The sequence below is a fragment of the Podarcis filfolensis genome (genome assembly GCF_964270895.1).
Source record: "Podarcis filfolensis genome assembly, chromosome: 4".
NCBI lineage: Eukaryota > Metazoa > Chordata > Lepidosauria > Squamata > Lacertidae > Podarcis > Podarcis filfolensis.
This window is the reverse complement of record NC_139607.1, coordinates 71491935-71512339: the sequence shown is the minus strand read 5'-3', so window position 1 is coordinate 71512339 and position 20405 is coordinate 71491935. Positions and strand designations below refer to the sequence as shown.

Genomic DNA, 20405 nt, shown 5'->3' with positions numbered 1-20405 from the left:
CCAATTGTTGGTGTTTATACTACATTTTTTAAGATTTGCCTTGAGACAGTCTTTAAACCTCTGGCCAGCAGCCTTCATGTTAAATGGTTCCAAAAGGCATTCTGGAGCCTCAGATCAGAATGAATTCCTAAATTTGCTGCTGCATTTTGTTATCTCAATCTGTTTCCTAATAATTTACACACCAAAGCTTCCTTCAGGTTGTGTGTCTGTAAATGTATTTCACTAAATCATGCTTCCTCTGGAAAAGGAAGTATATTAGCTATGAAAGAATTATTAATCTGATCCTCAAAGAGTGCTGTCTTGGGGCCATTTTTGTTTCATATGGTGATCAGACATTTAAGCTTGCACTACATAAATTGCAAGCTTGCAATAATTGAAAATAGGACTTGCTTTATACTGCAAAAAGACTATTCGGTAACCTTGTATATATAGAGCAAGTTTTGTAGCCTGCAATGGTCTTGGAACCTCTGCATAGAGATTCTCTACCTGGTTCAACAAAAATACTAGACTGATGGGTGTGTTCTAGGGAGATGTGTAAGAGGAAAACTGGGGACACATGAATAGCTTGCCAAAGGGTGAACTGAGTGTTAGCAAGTCCTTTGTTTTATATGCCATACATATTTAAAATTTATGGATTGAAGAATGTACTCAATGTAATCTTGGATTATGTTTGAGATTACTAGGACCTGTTTGAGAGCTCAACTTTCTAGGTGTCAGGATGGCCGAGCGGTCTAAGGCGCTGCGTTCAGGTCGCAGTCTCCCCTGGAGGCGTGGGTTCGAATCCCACTTCTGACAAACACATTTTCTTTGTTTCAGTGCTAATAACAGCCAGCATTTCCCTATGTAGTTCCCCCCGTAGTTTCTTTTTAAATCTGCGATGTGTTTTGCGACTAAAGAAAGACTAACGTATTCGAAACAATATTTCCCTCCTGTTTTATCATTATTATTATTATTGCCCTTCTTTAATGTAGTGTTCAGAGGTTGGAGGAAATAAATATTTTTATTAAACTTTTCTGAACGATATATTGCCAAGGCGGCGGCAGAAGGGTCAGAAGCACAGAGCGGGGACCAAAGAGGTGCCCCCACCCCATTTCAGTAAGACATTGCGGGAGCAATGCCTAATTGCTGCAGAAGCTGCTAGCAGAGGCGAGAAGCAAAGCGATCTGGAGAGACGGTCTGCAGTCGAAACGAGCCTGGGATTCTTCTTAAAGGAACACGAGCCCTTTCAGATCATCACCCATTGCATGGAAACCAAGGCTTCCATGCCCTCTCATGTTTGATATGAGGACGAGGTGGAGGCATGTTTGATGGCCCCGGTGAAATGCAGGCACTTTGCACATGCTCAGATGCACAATCTTTGCAGCGCCCCCTTGGTGTTGAGCCCTGCCACTTAGGTGTGAGTAAGCGAGCTTTGAGTGAGGCAGTTGAGAGGAGTAGCTTGTTTGTTTACTAATAAAAAGTTTTATTTATAAAGAACTACCATTCAACACCAATTTTAGAAAAGTTATTGAAAATTATTCAAGCACAAATTAAGTAACTGGCTTCATTCTTCACTCTTCAGACACTAACGGTAGAATTGGGAGTGATACCATTAAATCACCGCATGTTTTCTTCTATAGGTTTAAAAATTAAAATAATAAGCAAAACAAACTCAATAGCTATTTCTAGTTAGAAGCACTCTGTAGAAGAGTAATATTGTCTCCTTTTAACATGATTCGACCCAGCTGTTTCCTTGATTTTGTCTTGGAGTGAATCTCCTCAGCATCATCCAGAACCAAGTTCATATATTCATCAAATCCAATAATACAGCCTTCTATCCTTATGTTCACCTCTTCATACAGCCCACACCTGAATTTTGAGAGCTTCCTTTTCTCGGGACAGGAACGCTTTGCTCAAGCTGAGATGCCACAGAGCAAAAACCATAAATAGAATAATCATAAGATGATGTAGCCCCTTAGCTCTTTAGGTGGGGGAAAAGCTTAAACTAGAAGAATGAAAGGAACTCTCAAGGCACCGCTGGGATTCGAACCCAGGATCTCCTGTTTACTAGACAGGCGCTTTAACCAGCTAAGCCACGGCGCCTATTGTTACATCATTCCTTTATTGAGGTCTCCCCTAAAGAATAATTCAACTACTGCATTTCACAATGCAGGAATGTCTAAATGCTAGGATGACTATTAGATTCTGAGTGTGTGGGCAGAGACTGCCTTATCTGTCACTTAGCAGACCTTAGTAAAAAAAAACACATGTGCTTAATAAATGTGGTTTTTTTGTTTTATTTTTATTTTACAAATACCCCACAACGAGCCAAATCAATAACAACAACATCTTGCTTTATTTAGCATGAATTCATAGCTGTCAACTTTTTCCTTTTTTTAAGGGAAATTCCCTTATTCCGAATAGGATTCCTCGCAAGAAAAGGGGAAAGTTGACAGCTATGAGCATGATATATGCTAGACCCTCCCTCCCCTTTGTGGGGAACATATATAGGAGTCGATCCAGGTAAGGCTCGATGAATTGCAACCCAATTTTCCTCTTCCACAATATGAGATTTAGGAGATTTCAAGGAAAATACACCCCGGAACCCAACCCGGGATCCTTCCGAATAAGCGGGTGGCTCCTAATTTTGCTTCAGGTCTTGCAGAAGGAATAATATAGCTAAGAGGATAGGATAAAATTGTAAAACTCGCTTCCCTCTTCGTGTCACCTCTTGTCACCTCTGATCCTTCCAGCTGAAGGTCCCCTCGCTTGCAGAAGCGGCAGTGAGCTGCCGAGAGGCGGAGAGACATTCATTCTTTGCAGAAAAACAAGCAGCGATCATTCCCCTGGGTTTCTGCTTTTCTCCGCCGCTGCCTGTGCATGAGATCGGGCAGGCAACCGCCCCAATTTCCCTTGGCAATGAGAAAAATATGCGTGTTTTCAGAGTGCGGGCATCAGGGGAAATTCAAAGTGCTGCATATACAGTAAAGTAGTCTAATCTTGGAAAAAAACGAAACTTCACACTAGCATTGAATTTCTGGAAGGGGCAAAATCTAAGCGGCTCTTTCAGCTGTGGCCGGTTAGCTCAGTTGGTTAGAGCGTGGTGCTAATAACGCCAAGGTCGCGGGTTCGATCCCCGTACGGGCCAGCTAACTTTTCTTGCTACTTTATTCCTCTTGGGGCAAACGTTAGTTTTACAGATACAGTTGCTTTATTTTTATATTTATTCATGCAAATTTCCCCATAGGCTTTACTTTGTTCTCCAGGACGGTCTCTGCCCTGCAGTTGGCTTCTACACAGTATGTATAAATAAAATCTCTTTCTTCTGCACCATGTCTCCAATGCACTAAAATGGTTTCTTTTTTAATGGATTGCTTTGTGCGCCCCTGATAAATTGCGTTAGAGAGGCTGGAGGAAAGAGGACTCCTTTGCATCCTTTTCCTCTAGAAATACGGGAAACATTTCTAAAAGGGGAAAAAAAGAAGCAAGAACTGGAAACAAAAGGTGGTTATTGTATCAGGTTTCTATTCTGCTTTCTTAAGGCCCAGAAAACAAGGTGAAAACTTTTGCCGTGACTCGGATTCGAACCGAGGTTGCTGCGGCCACAACGCAGAGTACTAACCACTATACGATCACGGCGCGCCACCGCTGAGCTGGAAAATTCCTCGTGAAAAAGCGTACTTGAAAAGGAATAGCAGCGAGAGGGGCAGTCTTTAACATTTCGCTGCAGGTTGTAATTAAATTGTTTAATACTGTTCATTAAGCAAAGCAAAAGCCTCCTTCTGATTCATTAACTACCCGCATTCCTTCTGTGTTTTTTTGGTCTTGATCCTGTTAACCTTTGTGTTCTGCATGCATTTACACTATTTGGAAATAGTTTTCTTCTGATGACAGCCCCTAGATAGTTTTACTTCTGTATAAAGGTATCGGATGGTTTCCCACACATATATTACCATTTTAGCCTAGATGGAAGCCCACCCATTGCTATGACATCTCTCCTGCCTCTTCCTTATTCAGAAAACGTAAAGGAAGAAACTAGATCGTAAGATTTAGTAAATATGCGGCATGTTGATGGTGGGGAATATTTTAGTTTCCTCTCCACCCTTCCTGCAGTTGAATTAAGCCCCTGATGTCACAGGGTAGCTTTCTTAATCCATAACTAATACAACAGCCTAGTTGCATGGTATAATTGTGTGGGGTGGGGTATACCTCTCAAGTTTTTATTGAAACGTTTGCTTTTTCCTATTTAAAAACACTTTTCAACGGACCTAGTCTAGTTTATATAGAAAATTTAACAGGTATCTTAAAATAGGAGGCATCTTTGCTGGGGGCTTTCTGTAAGTAGAATATTTTTGGTGACACTCAGGAAACTGAGTAAAACAAATTCAGGGAAGCCAAACAAGAATCACAACTCTTAAATATTAACAACTTAATGTAGGGAATAACATTTAAAGTCATTGACCACATTTTTTTACATTACTCATTGAAAGCAACAGATATGAAGAAAAGCAGAATTCCTCCTCGGGAGCCTACTCCAAAATGCTGCAAAACACACTCAGCTTGCTTTCTTAAAAGTTGTTCTCAGATTACCTATAGCTGTGTACAGCAGTGTGTTTTCCAACTTTCACAGAACCTAAAAGTTAATATAGAACCACCACTTAAGATGCATTTTGGATGAGTGGGTACATCTGCACCCACCCTCACAGAGCAGAGATCTTATGGCAAATAAAAGCACTATTTGTTTTGGTTTGTCTGCGCCTTCAGCAATAAATGCCTATTGAAGTTACTGCTGCTGTTTGAGAAGGTAGTCAAATCCCAACTTGGGAGAAAGGCAGGATATAAATATATTAAATGCATAATTTTGAATATTGCTTAGGGTCATCCATGTGCCAGAAGAATCAAAACTTAAGCAGCGCTTTTTCAAAACACTGGTCTGGTTCGAAATTCCACAAACTGAACTGTTAGAAGAGTGAAATTTAAGTTTTGCTTTTGAATATGAGGTACAATAGTGGGCAGCCTGACTAATAACTTTCAAAATATATATTTTATATATATATATATATATATATATATATATATATATATACACACACACATACATACATACACACACACACAAATTTATATAAACAACGAAGTTATACAGAGTAAGTGTCCCATGAAGGATGCATGAGCAAATGAAGTTATCTGGGTAGTTCTCAAGTGTCTTGAGTTCTGAGATGTCCTAGAGGAGCTGGTTGGAATAGGATGAGGGGTGGGATGAATTACCTGCTCAGAAGCCCAGGGAGGAACCTACCAGGCTGGCATGAGCCACATCCGAGGCCCAAGAACCATCACAGCAACGTGCATGCAAGACTACCGATGAGGAATCCAGTCCTGGGAATGACCCCATGTTCACATTGCCTTTGTATTTTGTATAGAATAAACCACTTAAATTACTACCTACCTACTCATTACTTTTCATCACCTGTGATGATTGCCAGAAAACATAGCTCCCTAAAGCCTGAAAGAAAAATGACCAGCACACAGGTTTGTAGCCTAAGCCGCTTTATTCAGTTTCACAGTAAAGGATGTAAAGTTCTGCTGGCAAACAGAACATTAAAGTCAACAGCATTTTGTATGAGCACTAAATAAGTTATTAGGTTTTGTAGATTTGAAGGCTGTGCAGGAGGGAGAATGGAAGACATGGAAAAATTCAAGGGGGGAAATTCCCCTTTTAAACCAGGGGTTTTAAATGATTGGGGTCGGGAGAAATCTTGGAAGAAATTGGAAACGCTGCTGTGCAAAACTTGAGCAATATTTTCAAATAGTTAACAGCCAACGAACACTAGTGCATTTTTTTCTGATTCAAGATTCAGAAGGTAGCAATGTAAACAATCATAGCATTGCTACTGCATTGGAGCACTTATCAAGCAACACGCTTAGCACATGATACTGGGAACTTCCAAATGTTTTTGGAGGCAGAATATCATCAAGGATTCGGCCAAATCTACAAAACATGGCAGCCTTTGGAATTTCTCTGACTCTTCCAGCTTCTCCATTGCCGCAGATTCCTCCATTTTCTGCACTGGGTGAAAAACCGAGGAACAATTGAAGACACACATTCACACAGAAACACAATACTAACTTTTGCACAAAAGAGCTGATTCATTTTCTGAAACCCATAAAGCTCAAGGCAAATATCCCATGTATGTTTACTCAGAAGTGCCCCACTGAGTTCTAACGGGTTTACTCCCAAGTGTGTGCATGGTATAATATACTAGTGCATAGTGTAGTGCAGAATATACTACTGAAAATTTTAAATCCAGAGGGGAGTTTTTTTGTGGCCTTCTGTATGTTGTTGAACACCAACTCTCATCAGCCCTAGCCAGCATGGCTAACAGATCATGAATGTTACACCCCTGTTGCTAGGTTTCTAGTAAGAGAGACCACTGAAAGCGTTGCCAAAAACAAACAAACCACTTAAAATTCTAAGGAAGCACACTCCGGCTCAATTATTAAAAACGTATTGTGACCTTCGCTACAACACAAGTAGAACAACATCATACCACAGGCATAGAGCCATTTCCACATGTAAAATCTAAGCCTTGGTGTTTAAGAAAAGCCTTTCTTGACAAGGTGCAGGTGCAGTAAACCTGAGATCAGAGAATCCTTTCTTCATAAATCTGATGTGACAGAAGTATGTTTTGCTCTTTTTAAGACATTCTCAGCTGACATTCTTTTATCACCACACATCCCTACAGTACATTCTGCCAACCCAGACAGGATCGATTTGAATTAATTGAGGCTTTGGGAGCCTTTTGGGCTGAGAAGTGGTATAAAAATAAGCTGTCTACGGTCTATATGTCTACGGTCGTTTTCCAAGTGTCACTAGGCTCACTTTTATGTTTGGAACGAATCACTTGCAAATGTTAATACGAGACAGAACTGAAAATCGAAAGGTATGCATTCTATTCCATGCAGCTTTTTCATTTTATTTACAAATGTGGGAAATACAAAGAGTGCACAACTTCTAAAATTGGTCCAAGCTGTCACTGCCCAACCCTAGCCATGCTTCTGGGCCTGTAGACACTCCTCCCTTGGACTAGGTTAAGGCTTCTTGAGGCCAAAGGCTGAAAAAAAATCATCCAGCAAGTGAGAAATGTTACTTACTCTGTGCATCTGCTGGGCAAATGTTCAAAAAACTTGCACATGTTCAAATATGTAGGAACATAGGAAGCTGCCCAATACAATATCAGACCCTTGGTCGATCTAACTCAGTATTGTATGAGAATGACCAGCAGAGGCTAGTCTCCAGAGTTTCACACACAAAAGGATTCCCTCTTCCCCACAGGAGAAACCTGGGATTGAACTTCTGGATGCAAAGGATCCGCTTCACTAGTGAGCTACGGCCCTTTCCCAAACATAATGCACTGTACTTTATATAAGGTAATTTATGCAGTACTGTTTGTGAACGCATATTACAGGAACCTCAACTGGTGATCTAGTGACAGGAAACCACTGTCCAAATTTCTTTTACATTGTTCTCATTGCAAAACATTCCCCATCATATTACTCATTTGAGAAATTATTGCAGATCAAAAGGACAAGCTTTAAAATACACGACCCCATAGGACACAAAGTGGATTTAAAGAGAAAGCAACTCCTAACTGCTGAAATGGGCTAAGATAGCCTATAACAGAATCATGTCAATCAGGAGGGTAAATCAAAGGAGGTTCCTGGAAAAACCGCTTTGGGCCTAAACCTTAGGAGCTGGTGCAGAGTTTTAGGGCAGTGTGTGCCGACCACATTTTGAGCGCATTTCACCTTGTTGGGCTGCCTCTGCACCAAGCCTGTTGCATTTTCAGCAGTGTATCATACCGGTACAAATGGTCAAGTGATCCTCCCGCCAAGAAACTGCTAACGGAGCAGCCTGTGGCTTTTAAAATGGATATTTACACATAACAAAATCGAAACACTATTTCTAAGGCACATGATAAGAGAATAAGGAGATAAAAAACTAACTGCCACACAATGGCAGTTTGATGAGCAAGCAGGCAGGAGTTTGTGTCCTTTCTTCATGGCTGGCTGAGGGCAGCCGACGCAGCTTGTCAGGGCACCCAGTCTTTTGGATGGCGCAAAACTTCTAGGATTTCAGCTTCCCTGGAATTCTCTGGAGGAGAATGCATGTATTCCCACCTGCAAACAATTTTAAAATTACAAACATACAATTACTTTCACCTGGAGAGCAGGATGCATGCTCTCTAGACAGTACAGTTTCATACTTCTTTTGATATCTCAGAGTGGGACCCAACGGGTGTCTATGTGATTTGATTCATTAGAGAGGAGGGGAGGGGGGTGTCCACCAATTTCCCCCTCTCCCTGCAGCCTGTGGCACTCCACCCCCCTCCAATTCAGCTCCCAAGAGTTAGGGACCCCGTAGAATAGCCAGGAAGACACGTAAGTAAAGCAGTTAAGAACTCCCTGAAAAAAGGTCTACCTGTATGTAAAGCAGGACTTTTGAATATCCTTCATCTCTTCCTCATACTAGATAAGCATCCAAACCACCCTCCCTTATGGAGTTGATAGCAGCATCTCTCTCCAAAACAGGAAAATATGCAGATGGAGGGACTTGGGGGGGGGCTGTTGGCCACAAACCCAGGTGAGCACTCATCAGACCCTGAGGTAGTCAAGGGGAAGCAGAGCTTCTTGTACTGGCCAGACACTCGGCATGTTCTTCATTTAAGCATCAAATCCAGAGGAGCAGAACAAAACAGTAGCTGGCAAGTTGTTTCTTATTGGTAGCAATATCCCCAGCCAGCCAGCCGAGTCCCCCAAAATTATAAGGAACTACTGAGTTCAGGTTCACATCATGGAAAAAGGCCCAGCTGATGCCACTCCCTCACAGTTGCCCATTCACTAAGCACCCAGCAGCAGCAAATATCTATCTATCCCCACCCCTCTCGGGTCTCTCCAGAGGGAAGTGTTCTTCTCACAGTGGCAAGGACATTCTTCACCTAGTGTTGGCTTAGTGCACATGGAAATATGGATTCTGAGAAAGCTAGTTACTGCTACTTATTGCACAAAGCTAGCTAGCACACATTCCTATCAAGCAATACCTGAAAAGTTCTGTTTAGAAGTTGAGATGATGCTCTTACCTGGCAGTGAGTGGCAAAGACATAAGAATGCTTTCGATCCTAGATCCTGGTGTTGCAAGTCCAAACTTAGTACCTCTGTCATAAACAAGATTGAATTCCACATACCTGTGGGAGAACACAGGGGAGAAAGAGAGACTTTTGTCTGTTTCCTTAAACTGTGTTACTAATTCTGGCTTTGCTAATTACAAGTAAAGGAAAGAAGTTCTGCAGGAAATTCTACTCCAGTACCTGGCCAGGGAAATCCTGCATAAAAGCCTTAGCCTTCATGATTTTACTAAGCACTTTCCACATATTTTCAGGTCGAACTTCATTATAAGCTAAAATAAAAAATTAAAAAATAACCCAGAGTCCAATGATCTTAAGCTGAATTCTGAAAGTCGATGTTTGCAGAGAAACTTGGAATAAATCCAGCCATGCACATAGGTTAGCAACATTGCTAGTAAAAGAACTGCTCAATTGCTTGGCTCAGAAACAAAAGAGCATCAGTGTGAGACCTACTTCAGCATTTGTGTAACAATCAACGCTCAGTATTGTCTCCCTGAACAAAATAGGAAACACAGAAAAACTTTTATTTTTGCAAGAATGAGGAAGACGGGCTTCCAAATAAGCTGTCTGAATGGACTGTCAAATGAACATCTACCTTCAGTCACAGTAGACTGAAAATTACATTTGAGTCCTAGGCATAATTTTGCCATTCCAACACATGAACCAACCACAGAAGCCTTCTCAGCTCTACAGCAGCATCCTTATCCCATATGCTAATCCCCTCCCAGGGCCACAATCTCAACTGGTCACAGGTCTCCTGCCACCTTCTCTAGTTGCTACCTTAGAGTATAAGCCATTGTCTTTGAAGCAGGACAGAAAACGAATGCTTAGTAACATTTTAAAAGTTGGAAACAACAAGTTTTTGGTGTGTCTCAAATTAAAGGAGAGAGAGGTTGAAAGCCAAACAAAAATACAGTGGTACCTCGGGTTAAGAACTTAATTCGTTCTGGAGGTCTGATCTTAACCTTGAAACTGTTCTTAACCTGAAGCACCACTTTAGCTAATGGGGCCTCCTGCTGCTCCCACGCCACTGGAGCACGATTTCTGTTCTCATCCTGAAGCAAAGTTCTTAACCTGAAGCACTATTTCTGGGTTAGCGGAGTCTGTAACCTGAAGCATCTGTGTTGGTGACACATCATTTCGCAACACAATAATTGAGTTTTACTAGCAACCCGGAGGTTAAACTAACCCCTTTCTAGCGCCGGCAGGAGTGTGGGGAGCGTTTGCACAACACACTTACACACTGCAGCCAACACACTAATGTGTCACAACACACAGTTTGGAAAGCTCTGTTATAGGATACAGCCAGTCACGTTGACTGCAATTTCAAAATTTGCACAGCAGAGAACTCTCTATCTTAAAGACCAGTCACAATGAATGGGGAAAAGGGGTTATAATGGTTAGCTTGTCGCTCCTTATCTCAGTGCAAGGAAAACCAGAACTCAACTACCCTAATCCCAGCCTCTACATGGTTTATCAGAAGACACGAAGCAGCCCCTGTGTTTTTTCCCTTCAAGCAACGCCCTGATCTCACAAAACCAGAACCATGCTCCAAGGCTGTCTTTAGAATCGAAAGATAATCAGACATAGTCAGCACTTGAAATTTCAAATGCTGCAACAAGATTGTTCAGAAACTGTCATTAGTTTGTGGATACTAGTATGCTGATATAGTTCAGTTTTCTTTGGCGGGGACGTATTTATCTTGTCAACAGGGAAACAAATTCAGTGTCTTCCAATTAAGTTCTGGGCACAACTCAACAGGCTGGCAGTTAGAAGCCTGGTAGAGCTTCGGATGATGAAGAAATTAGAATACCACTGACATAGGACAAAGACACGAAGAAGGTTCTTGGTTACTTCAAATGTATTAAACTGACATTTTATGAAAAGGGGGCAAAAAGGTTTTGGATTAGCCATCTTGCTGATCAACCGACGAGCAAAAGAGCACCCCTTCCCCGTGGTTTGAAGCCTTCCAAAGCTCACCTCCCTCTGCGGATCTGCTGCCACAATTTTTCCTCTGGTGAGAACGTGTCATGGCAGTGCTTCTTCACAATGGGAACATAGCAAGGCACAATGGCTTTGGCACAACTCTGCACAAACTGAAAGACCTCTTCTTTTGAAGGCGAGTCCAGGTCATCAAAAAATATGCCTCCAATCCCTCGTCGTTCTCCTCGGTGCTTGATATAAAAATAATCATCACACCTACAACCATGAATGTTAGGCACAAAAAATTTGGTTATATCGGCAGATTTTGAAATACATCACTATATACAGCCTGGGGGGGAGCACAGCTGCATAACCTCCACCTTTAGCAGAAGAGTAGGGTGAGGGGAGGGGACGGAGGGAGGGAAGAGAGTCGACTCTCTCTGATCCCATTCAGTTCTTAATGACCTCAACAGTACAGACATTGGCTGAGCAGCCCTGTTTAAGGAAGTTTTTAATGTCTCATGTTTAATTGTGTTTTTAATATTCTGTTGGGAGCCGTCCAGCCAGATGGGCGGGGTATAAATTACTACTACTACTACTACTACTACTACTGCTGCTATTATTAGATAGAGGACAACTTTAAAACTATAGGGCAAAAGCTCCAAGATGTTTTATGATAGTTTCTTCCTTCCTCAAGGAAAATTTGATTAGGGCTTTCTACATACCATTTCTTAAACTTGGGGTACAGCTCTGGATTATGCCGATCACAGGCTTCCTTCAGAGTTTTGTGGAAATGAACGGCGTCATCTTTGTCCAAGTAAGTTGGAGTGAGGTCTGTTCCACCACCAAACCACCACTGTGTCGTACCTAAGGGCAAAAAAACCCCCCAACAACTACATAATTATTTTACCCATAAGAAAGTTACTAGATATATTTGAACTGTTTCCAATGCTCCACGACCTGAACTCCACTTATGCAATGGGAGTTCCCCTTCTTCCCCTCACTGCCATGCCCACAAAATCTGCTCTGGAGGGCCCTGCAACCCCTTAGAGCTGATTTTGAGGGTATACAGGAGGCTGCAGCAGACAGGAATGTTCTGCAAGCGGAAGTCTCTAACTCATCACTTTTTTACACTTACTCATGTAATATATGAATAATTACATGCATTTACTTACTGACTCATCTGTAATACACACACACACACACACACACACACACACACACCGTGAACTTAAGGCAACTGCCTGCATTATACTTGCCAATACATCTGAGGAAAATTTTGAAGGGTAGTTGAGAAAATTGATTACATACAAGGCACTTATTTTAACTTCTGCACTCTCCCAGGCTTATGGATGAGAGAAATTCTTTTAAAAAGTAATAAAAACCAAGTTCATATATAAAAGGCAGGTTGACACTACTGTCCCTTGGTCACAGAATACATATCAGAACATCCTGCAAAACCAGGGATTAAAGCATCTGAAATGCTTCCTAAAATAGTTGTGGAAAACTGAAGAGACCAGTGTGAAGAGAAATGCTCAGATATTTTTAGGATGTTATGACAAGCAGATTCCACACCGCCTAGGTTAATCGGTAAAATTCATGTTCCTTGAGAAAGTCATCCCACTGGGAATAAAGGAGATAAATTTGCTACCTACATCTTCTCAATCTTCTTTTCTCCCTCCTGCTGACTTCTTTAATGGCTGTAGAGATCTGTTATACATGCCACAGATCATCTTGTTTAGGCAAGCAGAGGTTAAGGAGGGCAATTCTCAATCTCTTACTGCAGCATAAGAATTCTTCCTTCTAAAGGTGGGCTCCATTATTTTTTCACTCCCATATAATTCAGACACTCCTGGTTCATTACTGATCTTACCATCAGCCTCCTCAATTTCAAAGTATCTGTAGTTGAAGTGTATGGTGGGGACGTGAGGGTTCTTTGGATGAATAACAGAGCTGACTCCCATAGCACAAAAAGGCAGTTTTCCTATAAGGCAAAATAAAGGAAGTCTGTGCCAACAATGAAAACATTATCCAGCTCTGAAAACAAAACAATTTTTTCTAACCGTGCTTCCAATTCTGCATTGCGCATCCCAGAAGAAATTGCACGGACCTACAACTTTTTAGTTTCAGTTTGTTTTTTGCTGAGATGACACTGGAGCTCTTATGCACCTATAGCAGAGCCTGAGCCTTGCTTCGTGCCTGAGCCCTGCCTCAGCTTGCCCTGTATGCAGCCCGAAGCCTGCCTTGCTTTGCTCCCTTTCAGAGCCTGGCCTTGGGCAGATCCAGATTTCCAGAGCAACATGCCTTACCACTTTTGCCTTTCAGGGTTTTCCCTCTGCTTCTCATCTGTTGAGCAGCTTCTTCAGAAAGGTGTCCAAAAACAACAGATACATTAACTCCGGCCTTCTCAAAGACTTCTCCATTCTGTAGTACGCAGCTGATGCCTCCCCCACCTATTAAAACAAGAAGCAGGATTTCATTTCACTACCAATCAGTTCAAAATTAGTGTACGCCATTTGTAAAGACACCTGTTCATATAGTTATCCAAACCTAGGCAATTTGGTAGCTTGGCTCTTCAGAACAGGAAAAGGCAGCACTCAAACTACAGAGGAGGGGCCAGGTGGGACTTGACACTTTTACACTTTGTTGATGATTTTGCTAAAACTGGTGCATTCAGAAGAATGTTGAATTAAATTGATGTTAAAGTCTTCCTTCCATCCATGCTCCTCAATAATTTGAGCAGTGGGATAAACTGTGCAATGATAAATTAGATATAAAAATAATATAAAAATATAAAAATAATTATCTTGAGGCATGAAAAATTCACAGAAGTATTATTTCAATTAAACTTCTATCAAGTTGGGATGCATTACTACTTCATGGAGAGACGGCTACTAATGACCTGAAGCTTGTAAGGAACAGTCACCGACCATGTTCACAGGTCACAATACACAAGATAGCCAGCATATTATGGTTTCAGAAATAAGCAGAATGCTTGTGCCCAGTCAGATTATTCCTTTTTCACCCTGCCCCAGGCACAAGAAGGAGAAATAACCCAGGAAATCATCATTAAGAGTGGCTTTCTATACTGCCCAAAACAAGGAGAATCCTGGTCTGCTGCCTCCTAACAAACCAGCATTTATAAGCCAACAACAAACTATGGGTTAAGTCTGGTTTGCTAAAGAGCAACAAACCTGGGTTTGGACATCACAGGAAGTCAAGCTTAATTGCAGCTTCCTGGCTTGCAGGAAGGAAGAGTGAAGCAGGAGTAACTGGGCAGTGGCTTCCAGTATGCTGCTGGTTCCCAATGTAAGCCAGTAACCTTGGCTTATTGTGATGTGTGAACAAAACTACGATCTGTTACTAAGCAGAACTATAGTCAGAAATACCCTCCACCTCATTAAGCAGAAAGAAAATCAACCAATTAAGTTTTTCTTAATTTTTTAAAAATATATATATTAAAGTGATATTTTTATAAAGCTTCCTCTCAAAAACGATGTGCATTAGGACAAAAAGCAGGCGTGATAGTTTTTTCTGGTTTTAAAGATGCAGTGTTCTTTGATATTTGTAAAGAGCAGATAGGACCTCAGTGGGACCCTCCTTTCTTATCTGCTTTACTCCACGCACCCTGCATGCCACACTGGCCTCAGTCGTACAAAACCCTCCCTTGCAATCAGTCGTGCCCATCTTCAAAAGTCAGCTGCCCATTAAACACAAATCATTTAAGGGTATTTTGCCTCTAAAAAATGGTCTAGTTCAATTAACTGTGCAACTTTGACTTTTACAACTCTTCTGCATCTGTTAGATAACATTTTGTTCCTGATCTGGCAATTCACTCCAGAAGCAAATATGATTAACAGGAGAAAACTGAGAGGCATTTATTAACAGCCCCTGAAGCCCTGGGCACAAAGTCACAAACAGAAACTGTTCAAAGGTTAGGTACTCTCATACTAATTACATATTAAAAATTCTAAGATTACATTTTTTAAAACTCCAATTATCAATCTAAGGCACACACTTCCCAGATGTCTCCCTGTCTTCCCTAAAGGACGTCCCTCTCATAAAGAGACTTGTATGAACATACAGTCCAGATCCCATACACAAAAGATGGGCTAAAAAAGTGCCAAATATAAGATATTCTAAGCTTCCCACCCCTTCCAATCTGCAACTTCCTTATGTTAGGCATTTTCACTGTATGTACACAAAGACCACACTCTCTTATGCTCCAAAATAAGCTACTATGTCCTAGTTTGATAGCTATAAACACGAATGGATTCAAGTTCACCCATAAACACAGTGATAGGAGTATGTGTGTCTTCAATCACCAAAATTGCAACACATCTACTGAAAGGTGTCAAAAAGCAATTAATCCTCACTTTGAAAACCTACCACTACAGCTCACACTTACTATAGCGGTGTCAAAACACACAGCCAAACATGACATTGTGGCAGCATCCCCAATCACACACATATATACAGGCACCCCTAAAACTCACATGGCCCATAACTCAGGTGCAGGTAACAAAGGTTACATATCCTTTACCCTTGGCACTAGTTTATTGCAATCACATTCCAAGTCATCAGCTCTTTGGGTAAAGAAGGGAGTCAAATCCAAACTAGCTATTCTGGCTTTGTTTTGAAAGGTGTTGCTCAAGCAGTGCTTGCAATCCTGTACACATTTACGAGAAAGTAACCTTGTGGTTACTTCCCCATGAGTAACCTTGTGGTTGACCTTACTTACAGCAGAACCAAGTCCCTTGAGTACAGTGGTGGCAATTCTGCATCAATGAGGCTGCAAACCTAACCATGCTTACTTAAGGAAGAAACCCCCACTGAATTCAGCAGGGCTTATTTTCTGTGCAGAGGTGGTCAGAACTGACTGCCTTTAAATAGAGGGTGCTTTGCTGTGATGCTTTTATCCTAGATGATCTTACTGAGATCCCTGCATGGCAGGGGGTTGAACTGGATGACCCTCGGGATCCCTTCCAACCATAGCTGTCAACCTTCCCTTTTTTTGCAGGAAATTCCCTTATTCCAGCGCCGTTTCCCGCTGCTATCCCGGATTGATAGATATCCCGTAGGCTGTCCCCGGGACAGGTGAGGCTGCTGATCCCTTATTTTCAAATCTGAAAGTTGACAGCTATGCTTCCAACTCTACGATTTCAGCGATCCGTTTGCTTTAACAGATCCTATAAATTCTATCGATTTTTTATCATTGTTATTACGTCCTACCCTTTTTTGGTTCAAGCCACCTTGAGAGCCCTTGCCAGGAGGAAAAAAAAAAAGCCAATGACAACAATAACTCCGGGAGCCCGAAGTGCACGTGTAGGACGTGCACTTCCGTGCGTGTGCTCGGCACCCCCCTCCGGAACTTGGGTCACCTTCCTTCCTCTCCCAGCGGTCCACGGTGAACTGGGCGCCGCGGTCGACCTGGGCCAGGGCGCTGCACACCTGGCTCTGCGTCTCCATGATGAGCAGCTCCATGCGGCTCCGCATGGCCCCGCGGCGGTCGCGCAGCTCGCCCAGCCCGCTCACCGGCGGCGCCATGAAGCGCTCGCAGCGCAGCGCCAGCTCGTCGTCGCCCTCCGCCTCCCGGCCGCCGCCGCCACCAGCCAGCTGCCCCTGCCGCCGCTCCATCTCGGCCCGCCGGGCCAGCCCCAGCCCGGCCAGCACCGCCGCCGCCGCCGCGCCCCAGCCCAGTCTCTCAGCCCAGCGGGAAGCTCCCGGCGGCGCCCCGCAGCCGCCTGCCCAGAAGCTCCTCCTGCAGCAGCAGCGCGGCCCGGCGCGCAGCGACATGCCCCGGGCGCCCGCGGCGCAAACCCCGCGCATCAGCAGCGACATGGCGAGCAAGCGCGGAGCTCGGCCACCGACTGCTTCTCACGGCCCGGACTACAAGGAAGAGGCGCACACGCCCCCTCGCCTCGGGAAAGGGGCGGGGGAAGCAAGCAAGCAAACAATCCCGAGCAAAGGCTCCTGGGAAACGTAGTTCGGCGCTCCGTGGTTTGCGTCGCCCCCGGGAGGCAGCCAGACTACAACTCCCAAGCAAGCTCCGGAATGGGCGTCTGAGCAGGGAAGGGCTTGCTTTGCGCAACGCGGCAGGCAGGGCAGCACGTAGGGCGCGTTGTTGGTGGCCTGGGCTGTCAACGCGGGCGCTGAGCAAACTGAACTAAGCCGCCCTGTGATCGTCGGAGGAAGCGCGGCATAGAAGTTCAATAAATCACAATAGTAAAGCGCGCCCGCAGCCCTGGGTCCTGTTTCTCTTAACGTGAGAGCGTCGGATCACGATGCATCAAGAGGTTCAGTCCTAAGCACTCGTGGAGTAAACCCAGACGAAGGAATTCTTCGTCCTGGTATATGTGTTTATCAGCTTGGCGCCACCTCGGCAGTGGGGCGTCTTGCACTAGCTGCCTGAAGCGGGTGCTTCATCACCCACCTGGTGAGTGGACTGGCTGCGGTAGGTGGCAGAACTGATTATAAATGGCCAACTCAGTCTTGGAGAAGAGGTGGTGCTTTGTGGTGTTACCTTCACTGGCCTCTCTTCCTTTCCTTGTGATAGGAATTTTGAGGTCTTAGATATATGTTAAATGTTCATAAGTGTACCAACCAAGCACGTACATAGATCAGCACAGGAAGACCGACCTGGAACCATTTTTTATTCCCCAACTGTCCCCAACTGACCAAATGTTTTCTCTGCAAGGTCAAAGGAAAATGGAAAAGCCTCCCCCTTGTCTTTTCCTTCACAAATCCTGTCTTAAGGGTATGTCTGTGTTTGAATAGGGTGTGAGCCTGTGACCTGGCCCAGGAACTAAGTATTTATCATTACAAAAGACTGGCCAGGCTCCTCAGGCAATCCAATCTAGTAAGCAGGGTATGCAATCAAGAAACCTGCCAGACAGGAAAAAAACAACATTCAAATTTCTGTTTTAGACTGCCTTTTCTGAGATGTAGGTATGATGTATCTGGGGGTGGTCTTGATCTACAGGGTGGCAATTTCAAAAGTCTATATAAGGCATGCGTGCCATTGTTCTGGGTTCCTCCTCCCTCCTGTGTGTAGTGAGTGAGGACCCTGCTGCAACAGTTCAATAAAGATCAGGCTTACTAGCTGCTTTGCTTCTCAATATTCTCTGGTTGGCCTCTGTTATTTTCTCCTACCTATTGGGAACCTATGTAAGGACTCTATATGGGCTCTTAGATACCCCATTAGGGAAAAAGGGCATATTTTTGTTTACAACATCCTGCACTAAAAAATGGTACAGAAGAAAGGCATTTGCTCCCGTGCAGATGTTGTGTTTCTGAAATACACAGTCTTTTGTGATCACACAGATGCTGATTTCCACCTTCTGCTGCTGCTGTCCACCTGAAGAAGTTTGTCAAGGCCTCGAAAGAGAGCGATACTTGATGTCATTATGACATCAGATGATTGACTGGTGGGCAGCTTCAAAGTTGGTTTGCAGGGTAGGGCAAGATAACCATCTGGCCCACCAGAACAAAAAGTTTATGCACCCTGATCTAGGGACCTTTTGTATTCAATTGTGGCTCAAGCCCCTGCCCAAGAAAACCTAGGACCCTAGTTTGGATGTCTGGGTAACATTCCCCACGCTCATGAAATATGGCTAAGCACAGTATTTATTCAAGTTAACAGACAATAGCAGCATTAGCAATCTGTCCTTTTGTGAGGGGTGTGTGTCCATTTAAAGACTGAAACAGGAGGCGCCTGATGAATCTCTGTTGGCAGTGGATTTCATGGAACTAGGCCAACAACACTAAAGACTTGGTTGCTTGTTGCTGTTGCTGAGCTGCACTAAAAGCTCATCCAGACTTCCCTTTGTTTCTTGTTTCTAGGCACAGGTCCACAGTTTAAATCTCCATGTCCAAGTAATTATTATTATATTTTTTTTGCTCCAGCAAAGACAGTTCTGAAAAAATAATTTTGAAAACAATTCTGTGGGAAACCTGAATTGCCATTTGTTCTGCTTCAGTGTTAAAGAGTGGGTTTTCCTGGGGGAAGACACAGATCGGGAAAGTGCCTAGAAAGCATGGTGCAAAAACTAAGGGTGGATGAACTCTAACTCGGGGAACAGCCAATGAAACTCTTGCAGTTAATCTTAGTGACTGAGGTGGCATATGAGGGTTCAAGTGGTCCCTGAGGCATGCTGGACTGAAGTTGTTTAGGGCTTTGTAAACTAATACAAGGACCTTGAACCTGGCCCAGTAGTAGATGGGCAGCCAGTGCAGATGTTTAAATAATGCTGTCACATGTACTCCGACAGCAGGCTGGCCTCTGTGTTCCACACCAGCTGGAGCTTCTGAACCAGCCCCAAGGGCAACCACACAGAGTGGTTATAAGCTTTCCTAGTCACAGAGAAAGCTTAGGCCTCCAGTGACATATCTAGGGGTACCTGCAAGCTTGACAAAGGGTAAAATATACATTTTATAAACAAACAAACAAACAAACAAACAAACAAGAGACTGGAAAATCAGAAATTTCTGTAAATCCACAGCTGCCCTTCTCCTCCCATTGTCTAGATTTGCGTGGCGAGTTCCCGCCCCCCACCAAGATAAATAAACACACGAGACACCATAATTAAGGTTAATTGGGCGAATTAGGCCACAACTTTATTGAATTCAGGAATGAGAGGCATTGGCTTAGGCATTGGTCCTATCGACTATCCGGCTCCAGCCCATTTGCTGGAGACACGGGGAAGGGTTAACACTAATCGGGGGAGTCTCCTGCCGAGGCACGTCGACTAGGAGCTCCCCCGGGTCACCGCTCTGGGGCGTGCCTTTGGCCCACACCTCCATAGGCTTCGGACAGGGCCACGCCCCCCGGAGTCCTTTAATGGACCACCCTTCGTTCACTGGGGGGAGGTGATGGCGTTCCTCCCCCCCCACACATCCTCTTAACCCCTTCTTATCAATGCCTACCGCCAATGCCGAAGAGTTGTGACGAGTTGCTACGAGGTAGGCGAAAAACCAAAAGGCTGTAAATTGCCAATTGGGAAAAATTCCTACCATGCCCCTTGCGGCGACAGACCGAAGTCCATAGCAAAGTCAGACCTACCTAAAGCCCAACTAAAGGGAGGGAGGGTGGGAAAACGTGGGGGCTAGCCGGAGAAGAGAGGGCGAGCCCCCTCCGCTCCGGCCCTAAATAGGGCAAGCCACGCCCCCCCAGCCAGCCGATTGGCTGGCTGGGAGGCGTGGACGTTGGGATTCCCCTGTTCTCGCGGGGGCTGAAACCAGCCCCCGCTCACGTGGGGAGGGCGTGATGCCCGCAACCCCACCTCCTGGGGCAGGCCTGGAAGTGGCTTTGCTAGAGTAAGT

The 20405-nt window shown here is 43.9% G+C and overlaps 1 protein-coding gene across 1 annotated transcript; it reads right to left on the bottom strand.

The window, feature by feature from the left end:
- Positions 1-5509: 5509 nt before the first annotated feature.
- Positions 5510-16975, bottom strand: CPOX (coproporphyrinogen oxidase). The gene is made up of 7 exons (XM_083611661.1): positions 16466-16975; positions 13394-13537; positions 12958-13068; positions 11810-11951; positions 11142-11360; positions 9117-9221; positions 5510-8157 (listed from the first exon to the last, which is right to left on the bottom strand). The coding sequence occupies exons 1-7, from the start codon at positions 16923-16925 to the stop codon at positions 8070-8072; spliced, it is 1269 nt and encodes a 422-aa protein (XP_083467787.1). The 5' UTR covers positions 16926-16975; the 3' UTR covers positions 5510-8069.
- Between the last annotated feature and the right edge of the window lie 3430 nt (positions 16976-20405).

Bases quoted from the DNA above. Each gene is read 5' to 3' on its own strand.
- CPOX (XM_083611661.1), bottom strand. From the start codon at position 16,925: ATGTCGCTGCTGATGCGCGGGGTTTGCGCCGCGGGCGCCCGGGGCATG. The intron at 13,538-16,465 runs GTGACCCAAGTT...TTGTTTTAATAG, and splicing joins CCGCTGGGAGAGGAAGGAAG to GTGGGGGAGGCATCAGCTGC. The intron at 9,222-11,141 runs GTGAGCTTTGGA...GTTCTCCCACAG, and splicing joins CAGCAGATCCGCAGAGGGAG to GTATGTGGAATTCAATCTTG.